Genomic DNA, 12269 nt, shown 5'->3' with positions numbered 1-12269 from the left:
ATAATGAGGTGTTCAATAGTGGTCATTGGTTGCCAACATGGTCAATTGCTGAGACTTTTCAGGTTACACATAGTTACAACACACATGAATTTATTGTTGACATTGCTAAAAGGTCATGTAGTTGTAATTTTTGGGAATTAGTAGGAATTCCATGTAGGCATGCTGTAGCTGCTCTGAGTTATAGAAAGCAAAACCTTGATGAATTTGTTGATGCTTGTTACACAAGAGAAAAGTTTGCACTATGTTATGGATTTTCAGTAAGTCCAATCAATGGTCAAGATATGTGGCCAGAAGTTGAGATGGAACCACCTCTACCACCTGCATATAAAAATGGTCCTGGTAGACCTAAGAAGATTAGGATAAGAGAAAGTGGAGAGGATGGTGCAAGGAAGAGAAGATCTGGTGTTGCATATAAGTGCACCAAATGTGATAATTTTGGTCACAATGCTATGACTTGTAAGGCTACCACTCAGGATCCCAATGCACTTAAAAGAAAGGTAATTCATTGTGATATACATTTTGTCTTACATTCTACATTCTGTCTTACATTCTTCATTGTGATATGCATTGTGATGACAACCATACATTGTGTCTTACATTGTAGAGAAAACCTAAAAAAGGACATGTGCCAACTGCAACTGATATGCCAACTGCAAATGATATGCCAACTGCATCTGATATGCCTGCCCCAACTGCAACTGATATGACTGTTCCAACAAATGTGCCTGTTCCAACTGATCCACAGCCTCCAACTGATATGCCTGTTCCAACTATTATGAGTCAAACAGGATCTAGTGTGGCTGCCTCAATCACAAAACAATCCAGAAAAAGGGTTGAAAAAAAACCTATCATCAAAAGAAGGCAAAGTGAGAGGATCAAGTTGAGTTGGTTTAAAAGACCCATAACAGGTGAAGGAATATCTAGTGACAAACCAATTACCCTACCAGAAAATGAAGACATACCCACTTCAAAATGAGGGACTGATTATTATGTTTCTGCTATGTATTTTGTAATCCTTTTGGAAAACTCTTTTGTAATGCCAACTGATCTTTGAAGACATGTATTTTGTAATCCTTTTGTAACAAACATATGCACTTACTGTGATGATCAATTCTAATGTATCAGTTTAACATTATTGGTGTGTATTGTCTATAAAACACAATGGCTAGTCTGTCACATTTTTTTCTTGTTTTTCATAAACCATGAATTCTGCAGAGAGCCATGGCTAGTCTGTGCACTAATCTTACAACAAAACCATGAATTCTGCAGGACCTAAAGAAAAAGCCAAAGTATTTAATTACATTCACCTTGAATTCTGCACTGAAAAAGTTTAAGAGATAGACTACATTAATATATTTCAATTTATTTATATGTTTACTATGTCATATTTTCTTTAGAATTACTGACTATAAAATTGTTCTGTAGTTTTCTGATGATTTTGCAATTTTGCTCTTTCATTATGATATAACTTTTTTCTGTCATTATTGGTAGATTGAATGCTGAAAGTTTAATCAAATAATGATGCTGCACTGACAGTTTAAGATTGATGAACAGATTACATTTCATTGATGAACACATTACAAGTTCAACATTACATTGCTGAAAAACACTAATGACATAACAATTACATGACAGACTCATTAGACTAACTTAACCATAGCTGCTATCAACATCCATGACAGACCAATTACAAACATTAACCATAAATTTTTCCTCTTTTCCATTGCAATCTTTTTCTTCAGTTTTTCTAACTTGTTGAGCTTTCCGACTCTGCAATCTATCTCCTCAACAATCTCTTTAGCAAATTCAATCAAATAAGCCTTGTTGACTTCACATTGGCGGCATCCGGACGGATTGGTTTCTTTCACTGCAAACTCACTGACCAAATCATCCCACAAAAATAAACCGCACCCATTCTGCAATTTGAGACAAACACCACCAACAATTAATTTCGAAATCAAACTCAAAATAATAAAATGCTTCAAAATTGCTCACCATATAATTCCTGCATTTCCAAAATTTGCGACCGGGGTTTTCAATTGACTTGGAGACCAACAACTTCATGGTTTCATTGCATCCACATCTTGGTAAGCCGTTTCCAACTTCACTCGTGGAAGATGCCTTGCTGCCACCCATAACCCAGATGAAGGGGACACGGACGAAGATGAAGAGAGGGATGGATTTGGGGTAGGGATGGATTTCACGAAGAGAGAGAGGGATGGATTTGGGATAGGGATGGATTTCACGAAGAGAGAGAGGGATGGATTTGGAACCCTAATTTCTAGTTTATGCCATGCTGGAGACCTAATGAAGATTCACATGTGAAAATAAAAAAATTAAAAAGCCACGTCTGAAATAAAAAACCAAGATTCCATGCCACCTGGATATTAGGGGGTTCTATGAAGGAATCTACATAACATAAGGGGGGTATTGAAAAAATAACTTTACCAGGGGGGTAACCCTAAACTCGCTAACATTACAGGGGGGTAAAGTGTATTTAACCCTTAATACAATGATGTTTTCATTCAATTAATGCATTGTTAAACATTTGTTTTTCCATTTGTTTTCACTTTTTGCTTTTCGCATGAAATCAGTGATCACAAAAAACCCTGAAAAACAAGAAAACAGCTTTTTCATCTGCATAATGATTTGCTTGTTTAAATTCTAAAGTTTTTCCTTAACCAAAATCATTATGCAGGTTGATCCTAAAACCCATTGAACATAATGATCCAACGCCATCTCCAAATCTTGAATTCCTTGTATCTGAGGCAGAAGAAGATGATGTTGAAGGGGTTCCTGATGAGATTACCCGACTTCTTGAGCACAAAGGAAGCTCATTCAGCTGTATCATGAGAATCAGCAAACCAGTCAAACTGGGGCATTGCAAATGCAATCAGGAAAAAAAAAAAAGAGGGTGAAAAGAGATGAAAAAATCAAAAATCAGCAAAAAAATTTCAAGATTTTTTCAAAAGAAAAAAAGAAAAATTATACCCTCAAGTCCCTAGTTGACTGATGCTGAATGGAGTCAGAGTCGTTATGACCAATTGAATTTGATTGAAGAGAAGCGATTGACTGCCATGTGTCATGGTCAGTTATATCAGCAGAGAATGAAGAAAGCATTCGATAAGAAGGTCAAGCCTCGTGTGTTCCGAGAAGGTGACCTAGTGCTCAAGAAAGTCTTGTCTTTCGTGCTCGATTCCAGGGGCAAGTGGACTCCAAACTACGAGGGTCCATATGTTGTTAAGAGAGCCTTTTCAGGCGGAGCTTTGATGCTTACAACAATGGATGGGGAGGATTTCACTCGTCCTGTGAATTCAGATGCAGTCAAGAGATACTTTGCCTAAAAAAAAGTATATGCAAATGAAAAAACAGAATGGCTCGCTAAGTTGAAAACCCGAAAGGGCGGCTTAGGCAAAAATGAGCGTCTCGGTGGAGAACCCGCAAGGGTAATCCAGGCAAAAATTAGAGACTTGAAAAAAAATAGAATATTTGCATCCCGCTAGATTGAGTACCTCACCCTGGGGCAATCTAGGCAAAAATTAGGGATTTGGCAAGTAACTGCATCCTGACAAGACTTTCTATTTCACCAGTTGTCATTTCGTCAGAGGATTCTCGATTCGTCGTCAAACTGAAGCTTCGAATACATCGAGATTCAAATTGCTAGAGAAAGGATCATTATGTTCAATGTAGCCCTCTTCCAATATATATCACTGATTTCAAATTTGTACAGATCTATGGAGTCTTGCCATTTGCAGGCTACCATTCCATCAAATCAATTTGAGCTTTTTATCCAATTATTTGCACTCTTATTTGTTTCAATTCAACAAATGTTTTGCATGTCTTAAATTGATAAAATATCATTGTTTTAAACAAATGAATTTTTCAAAAAATTTTGTTTTAAACAAAGTGAACATTCACAATATTGAAAGGATACTCAAGAATATCTCAGTGCTCTCCTGAGGGTGGCGTGATCTCCAACAGGTAAGACATTTGTTCATATTCCTGGTTTGGTTGTGTCTTTTTTCTTCAGATCTTGGTTGGGGTTGTTCCTCAAACAGAGTTGTTGTTGGGTTTGTTCCCCAGTTTAGTCGCAAGCAGAGTGTTGTTGAAGACTTCGTTTTCTCCAGCAGCAATTTCCCCCAGCATGGATGTTCCCTTGTAGAAGATTCGGCGATTGATGGTTTGTCATCCTGGCGCCCCGTCACTTTCTCCAGTGGGTCGACATCCCCAGACTTTATTTGTCTCCTCAGCACATTCGCGAGCAGAGTTGTTGTCACTCTCCCCAGTGCAGGTGCCAGCAGAGTTGTCTATTTTCTCAGCATGGTCGCTTTCTTTTTAAAAGACTCGGTGAGTCAGCGGTTTGATACCTGGTACTTTACCCTTTCCCCGGCGAAGTCGTCCGTAGAATTGTTGCTATCTCTCCACCAGAGTTTTTCTCCTTAGCAGAGCAGAATTTATTTTCCTACTCGGTGGTTGATTGGGTTGATACCCCAGTTTTTTCATCCATCTTTTCCTCAGCATAGTCTGCAGAGTGGTTGTTGAGGCAATTTTGCCTGTTGAATACTCCTTCAATCCCCAGTATGGTCGGATGATGGCTATAGCATCCAGAGAACGGATTGATTTCCTGACTGTTTGTGATCCCCGGTAGAGTGGCTTATATGGCAGAATCTACTTGTTGCGATCAGTTTGCTTTGTGTATTCTCCTCAAGTAGAGTGGTTTGTTGCAGAATCTACTTGTGTGGTACATTCTCCCTCAGTGGGTGTTCCCCAGCGGAATTATGTGGAGTTGCTTCTACAGCAGTTCGTGCTTGTGCAATGCACCTTTTGTTTCTCAGTTGACACTGGGATCCCCTGCAGATATCTTGGGTTTTCTCTTGTTCTCCAACAGATTCGTCTTGGTGGCTGTTTTGCCTGTTGTGACTTTCTGTGCCCTGGTTGGGTTATTTGCTGATCCATCACTCGGAGATTTGGTTTCCCAATATCTCTGTTTCTCTGCTTCTCCAGCAGTACTCGCAGATCTTTGCTTCTCAGCATATAGATCTCCACAGATTGGCTCTCCAGTTGGTTTTTCCCTGGAAGTATAATACCGGGCGTTTGATTCCTGGACCGGTTATGTTAGAATTGTCTGTTTTGTCAGCATTCATCAAACATAAATCATGCATATTCATGCATATTCATAAACATTCAGATATTCATGTTGCATTGTTTGCCATATATCTTTTGATTGTTGTGTCTCCTGCAACGGGTGATGCAGATCCCTAATAGATCTCCCCTAGCAGATGTCGGGTGTCTAAAATCTCTCCATATAGAGTCAACCCCGTAAGCAGAAAGTGTCTGTTGTCTGTCCTTCTGCAGTTCCCCACTGAGATATATCCTCGTGGATGACGGTTTCTTCCGTTTCCTCCTCCCAACACATATATTGGGACGGATTTTCCTATTTGAGTTACATCCTCATTAGGACATGTCTTGATTCAGTGTGTCTTTTCGGATTATTCCCGAACTGGCTATTTGTCAAAAGTCTTGTGCTTCCCAGCGGGTTGTTCCCCAGCGGAGTAGTTTTGGTTTTCTACCTAACAGTCGGTAGTTGTAAATCCTATTTTTTCCTGCTCTCCAGCAGTTTGTGGTTTGTTATAGCCCTATTTTGGTTTCCCGTGCGGATTTGTGATTTGTTCTATCCCCACGCGGAGTTGTTGGTTTTCTACCCCGTATTCGGTAGATGTAAACCCTAATTTTGTGGTTATCCCCACCAGAGTTTGGCCTCTGCCTACAAACCAGCAGCTGTAAGTCCTACCTGTGCGGTCTTCTACCTACTACCCGGTAGTTGTAAATCCTTTTTCTCACTCTGTTCCTCAGTAGAATTTGATTGGCCCTCTGCCTACAAACCAGCAGTCGTAAGTCCTATCTTTGCGGTTTTTCTACCTACAAACCGGTAGTCATAAACCCTGTTTTCTCCACTTGCAGAGTTAACTTTGTTGTTCATCCCAACCGATGACAATCCCCTCTTTGTGGTTATCTTCATTCAATACTTGATGTTGATCCTCCTTTCGCTTGGATAAGTTGCTCAGATAAGCACTTATATCCCTAGCAAGTCTTTTGTGGATAATTGCTGTATGCTAGCAATTTCATCCCCAGCGGGTCCTTTCACCTTTTGTCAGTGAATTGTGTTCCCCGGATCATTGATTTCCATCAATGCATTCCCGGCGAGCCTTCTTTCATTTACCCTCTTGTTGGTAACGTCTGTTGCTCCCTTTGATTGTTCATCATTATATACCTAGTTTGGTATCCCGATGCCTTTCTTTTCGGATTTTATCCTATAAACAACCTACAACCCGGTTAAGGATAATCTTCCATGCGAGGTTATTATTCACGTTTTGACGGCTATGAATAATATATCTCATGTACTCTTCAGTCGAAGCCTTTCGTGTTTCCCTGGTCGAGTAAGATTCGCTTTTTCCCTTTGCGGAATCGAATATTTCTTTGTTGTCGGATAATTGCCGGATGCTTGCAATTTATCCTTTGAGATTGTCTTTCGTTTACCCGTATGCTTGGTATCGATTGTCTCTCTTTTTGGTTAGTCACCTATTATATACTTCGGTATCTCTGGTGTCTCTTCCTTTCGAGTATATTATTCACGGTCTGCCGGTAATGAATAATATGTCTCATGCGCTCTTTGGTTGGAGTCCTTTGTTGATCTTCCCCAGTCGAGTAAGGTTCGTATTCCTTGTGGAATCGAATGTCCGTCCTATAAACAAGTCTGCTGTTCTAGCTTTCTTCAGGATGATGAGTGTTTTGGAACACAAACCAATTCACGTCTTCGGACTTTATCCTATAAACAACCTACAACCCGGTTCAGGATAATCTTCCATGTGAGTATTCTATCCACGTTCTGACGGCAATGGATATTATATCTCGTTCACTCTTGGGTCAATCTTTTGATTGTTTTCTCCGCAGAGTAAGTTTCGTATTCCTTGTGGAATCGAACGTCCGTCCTATAAACAAGTCTGCTGTTCTAGCTTTCTTCAGGATGATGAGTGTTTTGGAACATAAACCAATTCACGATTTCGGATCTTATCCTATAAACAACCTACAACCCGGTTCAGGATAATTTTCCATGCGAGTACATTATCTACGTTTTGACGGCTATAGATAATATATCTCATGCACTCTTTTGTCGAACACTTTGTTTGTTTCCCCAACTGAGTAAGATTTGCATTCTTTATAGAATCAAATATCCATCCTATAAACAAGTTTGCTTTCGCTCTCTTCAGGATGATGAGTGTTTTGGAACACACACCAATTCACGCTTTGGTTAGTCACCTATTATATACTTCGGTATCTCTGGTGTCTTTTCCTTTCGAGTATATTATTCACGGTCTGCCGGTAATGAATAATATGTCTCATGCGCTCTTTAGTTGGAATCCTTTGTTGATTTTCCCCAGCTGAGCAAGATTCGTATTCTTTGTAGAATCGAATATCCATCCTTTAACCAGTTTGTGTTTTGGATGATGAGTGTGTTGGCATATATACTGTCATACCCCAAAATTTGCCCATTAATATTTTAAGAAATTTTTCAGGGCATTCCGACTCATTTTTATGACACTGATCTTAAAGGAACAAAGGCCCAGCTCACGAATGGCCCAATCCAGAAAATGGCCCAAACTGGCCTGTTCGCTACACGTTCGCTACACGCTCGCCCAACGAACGTTCGCTACACGTTCGCTACACGCTCGCCTAGCGAACGTTCGCTACACGTTCGCTACACGCTCGCCTAGCGAAGCTGACAGACAACAGAAAATTTCGGGCTTCATTCTGAGCCCATTAGGTCATCAAAGGAGTATTATAAATACCCCAACTCCAGAACGAAAAGGGGAGGACGAAAACAGAAGAAGACGGACGTAAACCCTAGCATAGAAACCCGGGAGAGTAGCCCAGAGAAGTCGGAGTGAAGAAACCCTGACGGCCGCTCATCCGCACCGAAGTTACCGCCGTCCAACTCAACCCGATACCAAAAGTGACTTGCCAATTCAGCATTACCACTCCATTGCAAACAGGTTTGTGTATCATTATTGTTTTATGCTTCCAATTTGTAAATCTCTAAATACATAATGCATCATGATTGAATTTTTGGATATGTAATTAGATTTTGCATGTGAATTCCAGTACGCCTGGATATCCTGAGTGTTTGACCATATTTTTTCTGTAATTGAATGCAATAAGGCATGCAGCATGCTGAGATCATACTGTTCTGAAATTCAAAACCCGCAGCCGCTCGCTAGCACATCGCTAAGCGAGCATGTAGCGAGCATTCGCTAGGCCCTCGCTAGGCGAGGCAGAGGCGAACGGGACAGCCGCTGATATTTGTTATGTCCTAGGCGTAACCTGGTCTATTCTATGTTAATTATGCATTGTTTTGCCTGACATTCATGCTGCTGTGTTTTCTTTTGCGGTGTAATCCTCGATTGCACCCTGATTGGTATTCTAACCCGTTTGCTGAATTTTGTAAAGGTTCACATATCCCAGGAAAAGAGTGCTGTTTAGGCCTTCCACTTTATTTGTGGGATACCCTTATGAAGATCCACCCTAAATTGCTTAATTAATTTTAATGTATTAATTTTAATGTATTAATTTTAATGTATTGATTTTAATGTGGAGATTCATCCTAATTACCTAATCGATTGTAAAATACGGCCTCTAAATATGTGATCTTGGACCTCTCTTTGTTACCCTACGGTTACAGTACCACGGTCATGTCCCGCGAATGTGGGGATACACTTAGCGATGTCCCTTCGATTAAATCATCATAAAATAAATCATAGTCCCTCGGATGTTGCCTTCGAATATATGATTTCGTCCCTCGATGACCCTTCGGTGTAGCCTACGGTTAAATGATGATCGTCCCTTCGAATGCTAAGGTATCCTTACAACTGTTGCCTTCAATGACCTATCGATGACCCTACGATGACCCTTAAACATCCAAAGGGTAAAATTACTTACTTCTCAATAGTAAGGACAGTTTTACCCCCATAAGGATAGGAAACGTTCATAACGACCTTAGGAAGGTATAACTCTCAATTGCTGGATCATAACATAAAACATTTTCCACCCCTCACACTTTGCAAGTCCTAGAAAATCACCACTTGGTATACATTCATACTAGAATCATTACCAAGTTATATTTTTCTAAACTGTTTTTCGAAATCAAACGAGATAAATACTTTGTATACATTCATACGAGAATCATTACAAAGTTAAACTCTCTTTTCGAAACATTTTTAAACAATTCACCAACATTTTTCAGACAAAAATATAAGTGATCCAGCAATTAAGAGCCCATGGATAACCATGGATACAAAGGGTGCTAATACCTTCCCTTTGTATAATGTACCTCCCGAACCCAAAATCTATTGAGGTCTTTCCTGTTCTTTTCCACCTTTCCTTATTGGATAAAAGAAAAGTCGGTGGCGACTCTTACTATTCGCGACATTGCGATAAAAAGCAAAATACCCCAAGTCAGTTCACCGTATGACAGAACTGGCGACTCTGCTGGGGATACTTTAAAAAGAGAGGTTACCTTAAAAACAAGATCACTTATTTAAAATTGTCTGATTTACTTTTAAGGGATTGCTTGGGTATTTTTGAGTGAAGGATCCTACACCCGGATCTAGTGTACCTTAGGTAAGTAGCTATAGATCATCGCGACTATCCGGCGTATACTGGAATGGTCAAAATGATGGCTACGGTTAATGTGACACTTTGGATGTCCTGATGTTCCTCATGTTTACTTGAGGAAAAATTTGGCGTCTGCGTGGTGTCATCAAAGCATTAACCAGACCTTTAGAACCCTAATTGACTCATCCTGGCCATTAGAAAGTAGTGAGATAACTGACTTCGGTTCCGACTGGGGTTGGTTGAGACTCGATACTACACTCCTTGAGATTGGACTTTAGGGAAGCTTCGGTCAACCACTTGGTGTTGCACTGAAGTGGACTTGAAGGAAGGTCAATGATTGGAGATCCTTTTAGAACCCGGTTACTATTCTAGGACAGGTTGAACCAACCAAACTTCAGTAGGGAGGGTACTTACCTATGGAACTCATGCAAGCCTTAAAACTTAGGAGTGATTGTTGTGTGACTTGCTTGTGTTTGTTTACATAACATCATAACATAATAACATCATAACATCATGACATCATAACATTGTACTAACCATTTCAAGGACTTAGGGATTTAACTTTGCTCTGTTTTGTAAGGCTATGGCTCCCAGGAAGACCATCCGGACCAATTTTGTAGCAATCTCTCCTTAACTGAAGAATTTAGTGTCAGAGCTCCCCGATCATGCCCAGTTCATCAAGAAACACGGTTCTCTCCTCAATTTGGTTACCACTGGTTTCAAAGAAGATATGATGAGAGTTTTATTCCAGTTCTTCGACCCTAAACATCATTGCTTCACATTCCCAGATTATCAGTTGGTACCTACACTAGAAGAATTCTCCAGACTGCTTGGGATACCTATCCTTGATCAAATACCTTTCAGTGGTTTAGAAAAGGTTCCGAAGTCTGAAGAAGTTGCCGCAGCTTTACACATGACGAAGTCCGACATTGAAGCTAACTGGGTAACAAGGAGTGGAGTTAAGGGTTTACTTGCCAAATTCCTGACAAATAAGGCCCGAGAATTCTTAAAAGTTATGAATGTCCGTGCTTTCGAAGACATCCTGGCATTGCTAATCTATGGCTTGGTGTTATTCCCTAATCCAGACCAATTCATAGACATGAATGCTATTAAGATATTTCTCACTCATAACCCTGTACCTACCTTGCTGGGAGACATTTTGCATTCCCTCCACACTCGTACCATGAAGAAGCAAGGGACTCTCATGTGCTGCATACCTTTGTTGTCTAGGTGGTTTATTTCGCACCTTCCTCAATCAGTCTTGAAGAACGAGCAGAATTTGAAATGGTCTCAAAGGATAATGTCGCTCTCCCATCCAGACATTTGTTGGTGTCCTCAGTTCAAGGAAAATGTTACCATCATTGACCGTTGTGGCGAGTTCCCTAATGTACCACTCCTAGGAATAAGAGGAGGTATTACTTATAATCCTGCTTTAGCTCTGCGACAGTTTGGTTGTGCTCGAAGAGATGGTCCACATGAAATGATCATCGAAGGCATTGTGTTCGGCTATGACAACGATTCCCAAGGCCTCCGTCAAAGATTTGTACGAGCTTGGGGCATGGTGAAGAGAGGTACGTTAGGACAGAAAAATTCTATTCCTATGGAACCTTATCTCAGATGGGTACGCGCCAGAGCTCGTGAACTTGTCATGCCATATCTTGCAATCGGACCTCAGATTGTCGAACCTGAAGCTGAAGGAGGTGCTCCTCAGATCATTCCTTATCCAGATATGCCTACCAATGTTGAGGAACTAAAGAGATCCTGGATCCAGTTGAGAGAAGAAAGGGATACTTTCGAGACTCAGTTCGTCGCAGAAAGGAAGAAAGTGTTAGAACTTACCAGTCAGCTTAATGAGGAACGAAGACTCAATGCGTATCTTCGCCCAAAAAGAAGCCGCCCCTGGGAGACTTGAGCTTTCATTGTATTTTTATTATTATTCCTTTTGTAATGAACATTGGTCAAAGAAATTAGCAATAAACATTTCTCTCTCGTTGGTGATTTACGCAAAGTTAAATTCCAAAAGTCCTTGAAAACATTTCATACATTGCATAGCATAACATAACACTGCATAACAGGTATTCTACAAGTTCAATGTTCTCACGGTCTTCCTTCTAAACAGAAAAATGGATCTCGAACAAACTGTCAAAGATCTCCAGACTCAGAATGCTCAATTCAAGGAGATGATGCTAAGCTTATCCAAGGGGCAGGAGGAACTGAAGGCTCTTTTGCTCGAAAAGAAGAAAGACAAGAAAGCTGTGAGTTTCATTAACCCGGGAAGAAGGCGTAAAGGACAGGCCGCAGGAGTCAAGTTTGGAATCCCGAATGGTCCAGAAGAGGGGGCGGAGAATGATTCAGAGGAAGAGAATGCTGATTTCTCCAACCCTGAGGATGACGATGAAGATTATAAAAATGAACAGTACTCTCCAAGAGATGATAAGTATATGTTGCTGGAAGAACGTATGCTAGCTATGGAGGGTTAGAAGGCGCCCGGTCTGGATTTCAAAAGTTTGGGTCTGGTCTCCGATGTGACCATTCCTCGCAAATTCAAAATCCCCACTTTCACTAAGTACGATGGTGCGTCTTGTCCTCAGATGCATCTG

At 40.5% G+C, this 12269-nt stretch overlaps 1 protein-coding gene across 1 annotated transcript; it reads left to right on the top strand.

Annotated features, from left to right (window-relative positions):
• The first annotated feature begins 241 nt into the window (after positions 1 to 241).
• LOC127121414 (uncharacterized) lies at positions 242 to 1026 on the top strand. Its single transcript, XM_051051912.1, has 2 exons — positions 242 to 497; positions 605 to 1026. Exons 1-2 carry the CDS (start codon positions 282 to 284, stop codon positions 974 to 976), a joined length of 588 nt encoding a protein of 195 aa, XP_050907869.1. The 5' UTR covers positions 242 to 281; the 3' UTR covers positions 977 to 1026.
• Positions 1027 to 12269: the final 11243 nt, after the last annotated feature.

This window comes from Lathyrus oleraceus, chromosome 2 (genome assembly GCF_024323335.1).
Source record: "Lathyrus oleraceus cultivar Zhongwan6 chromosome 2, CAAS_Psat_ZW6_1.0, whole genome shotgun sequence".
Lineage (NCBI taxonomy): Eukaryota > Viridiplantae > Streptophyta > Magnoliopsida > Fabales > Fabaceae > Lathyrus > Lathyrus oleraceus.
The sequence above is the reverse complement of the archived record's forward strand: the minus strand, read 5'-3'. Positions and strand labels throughout refer to the sequence as shown.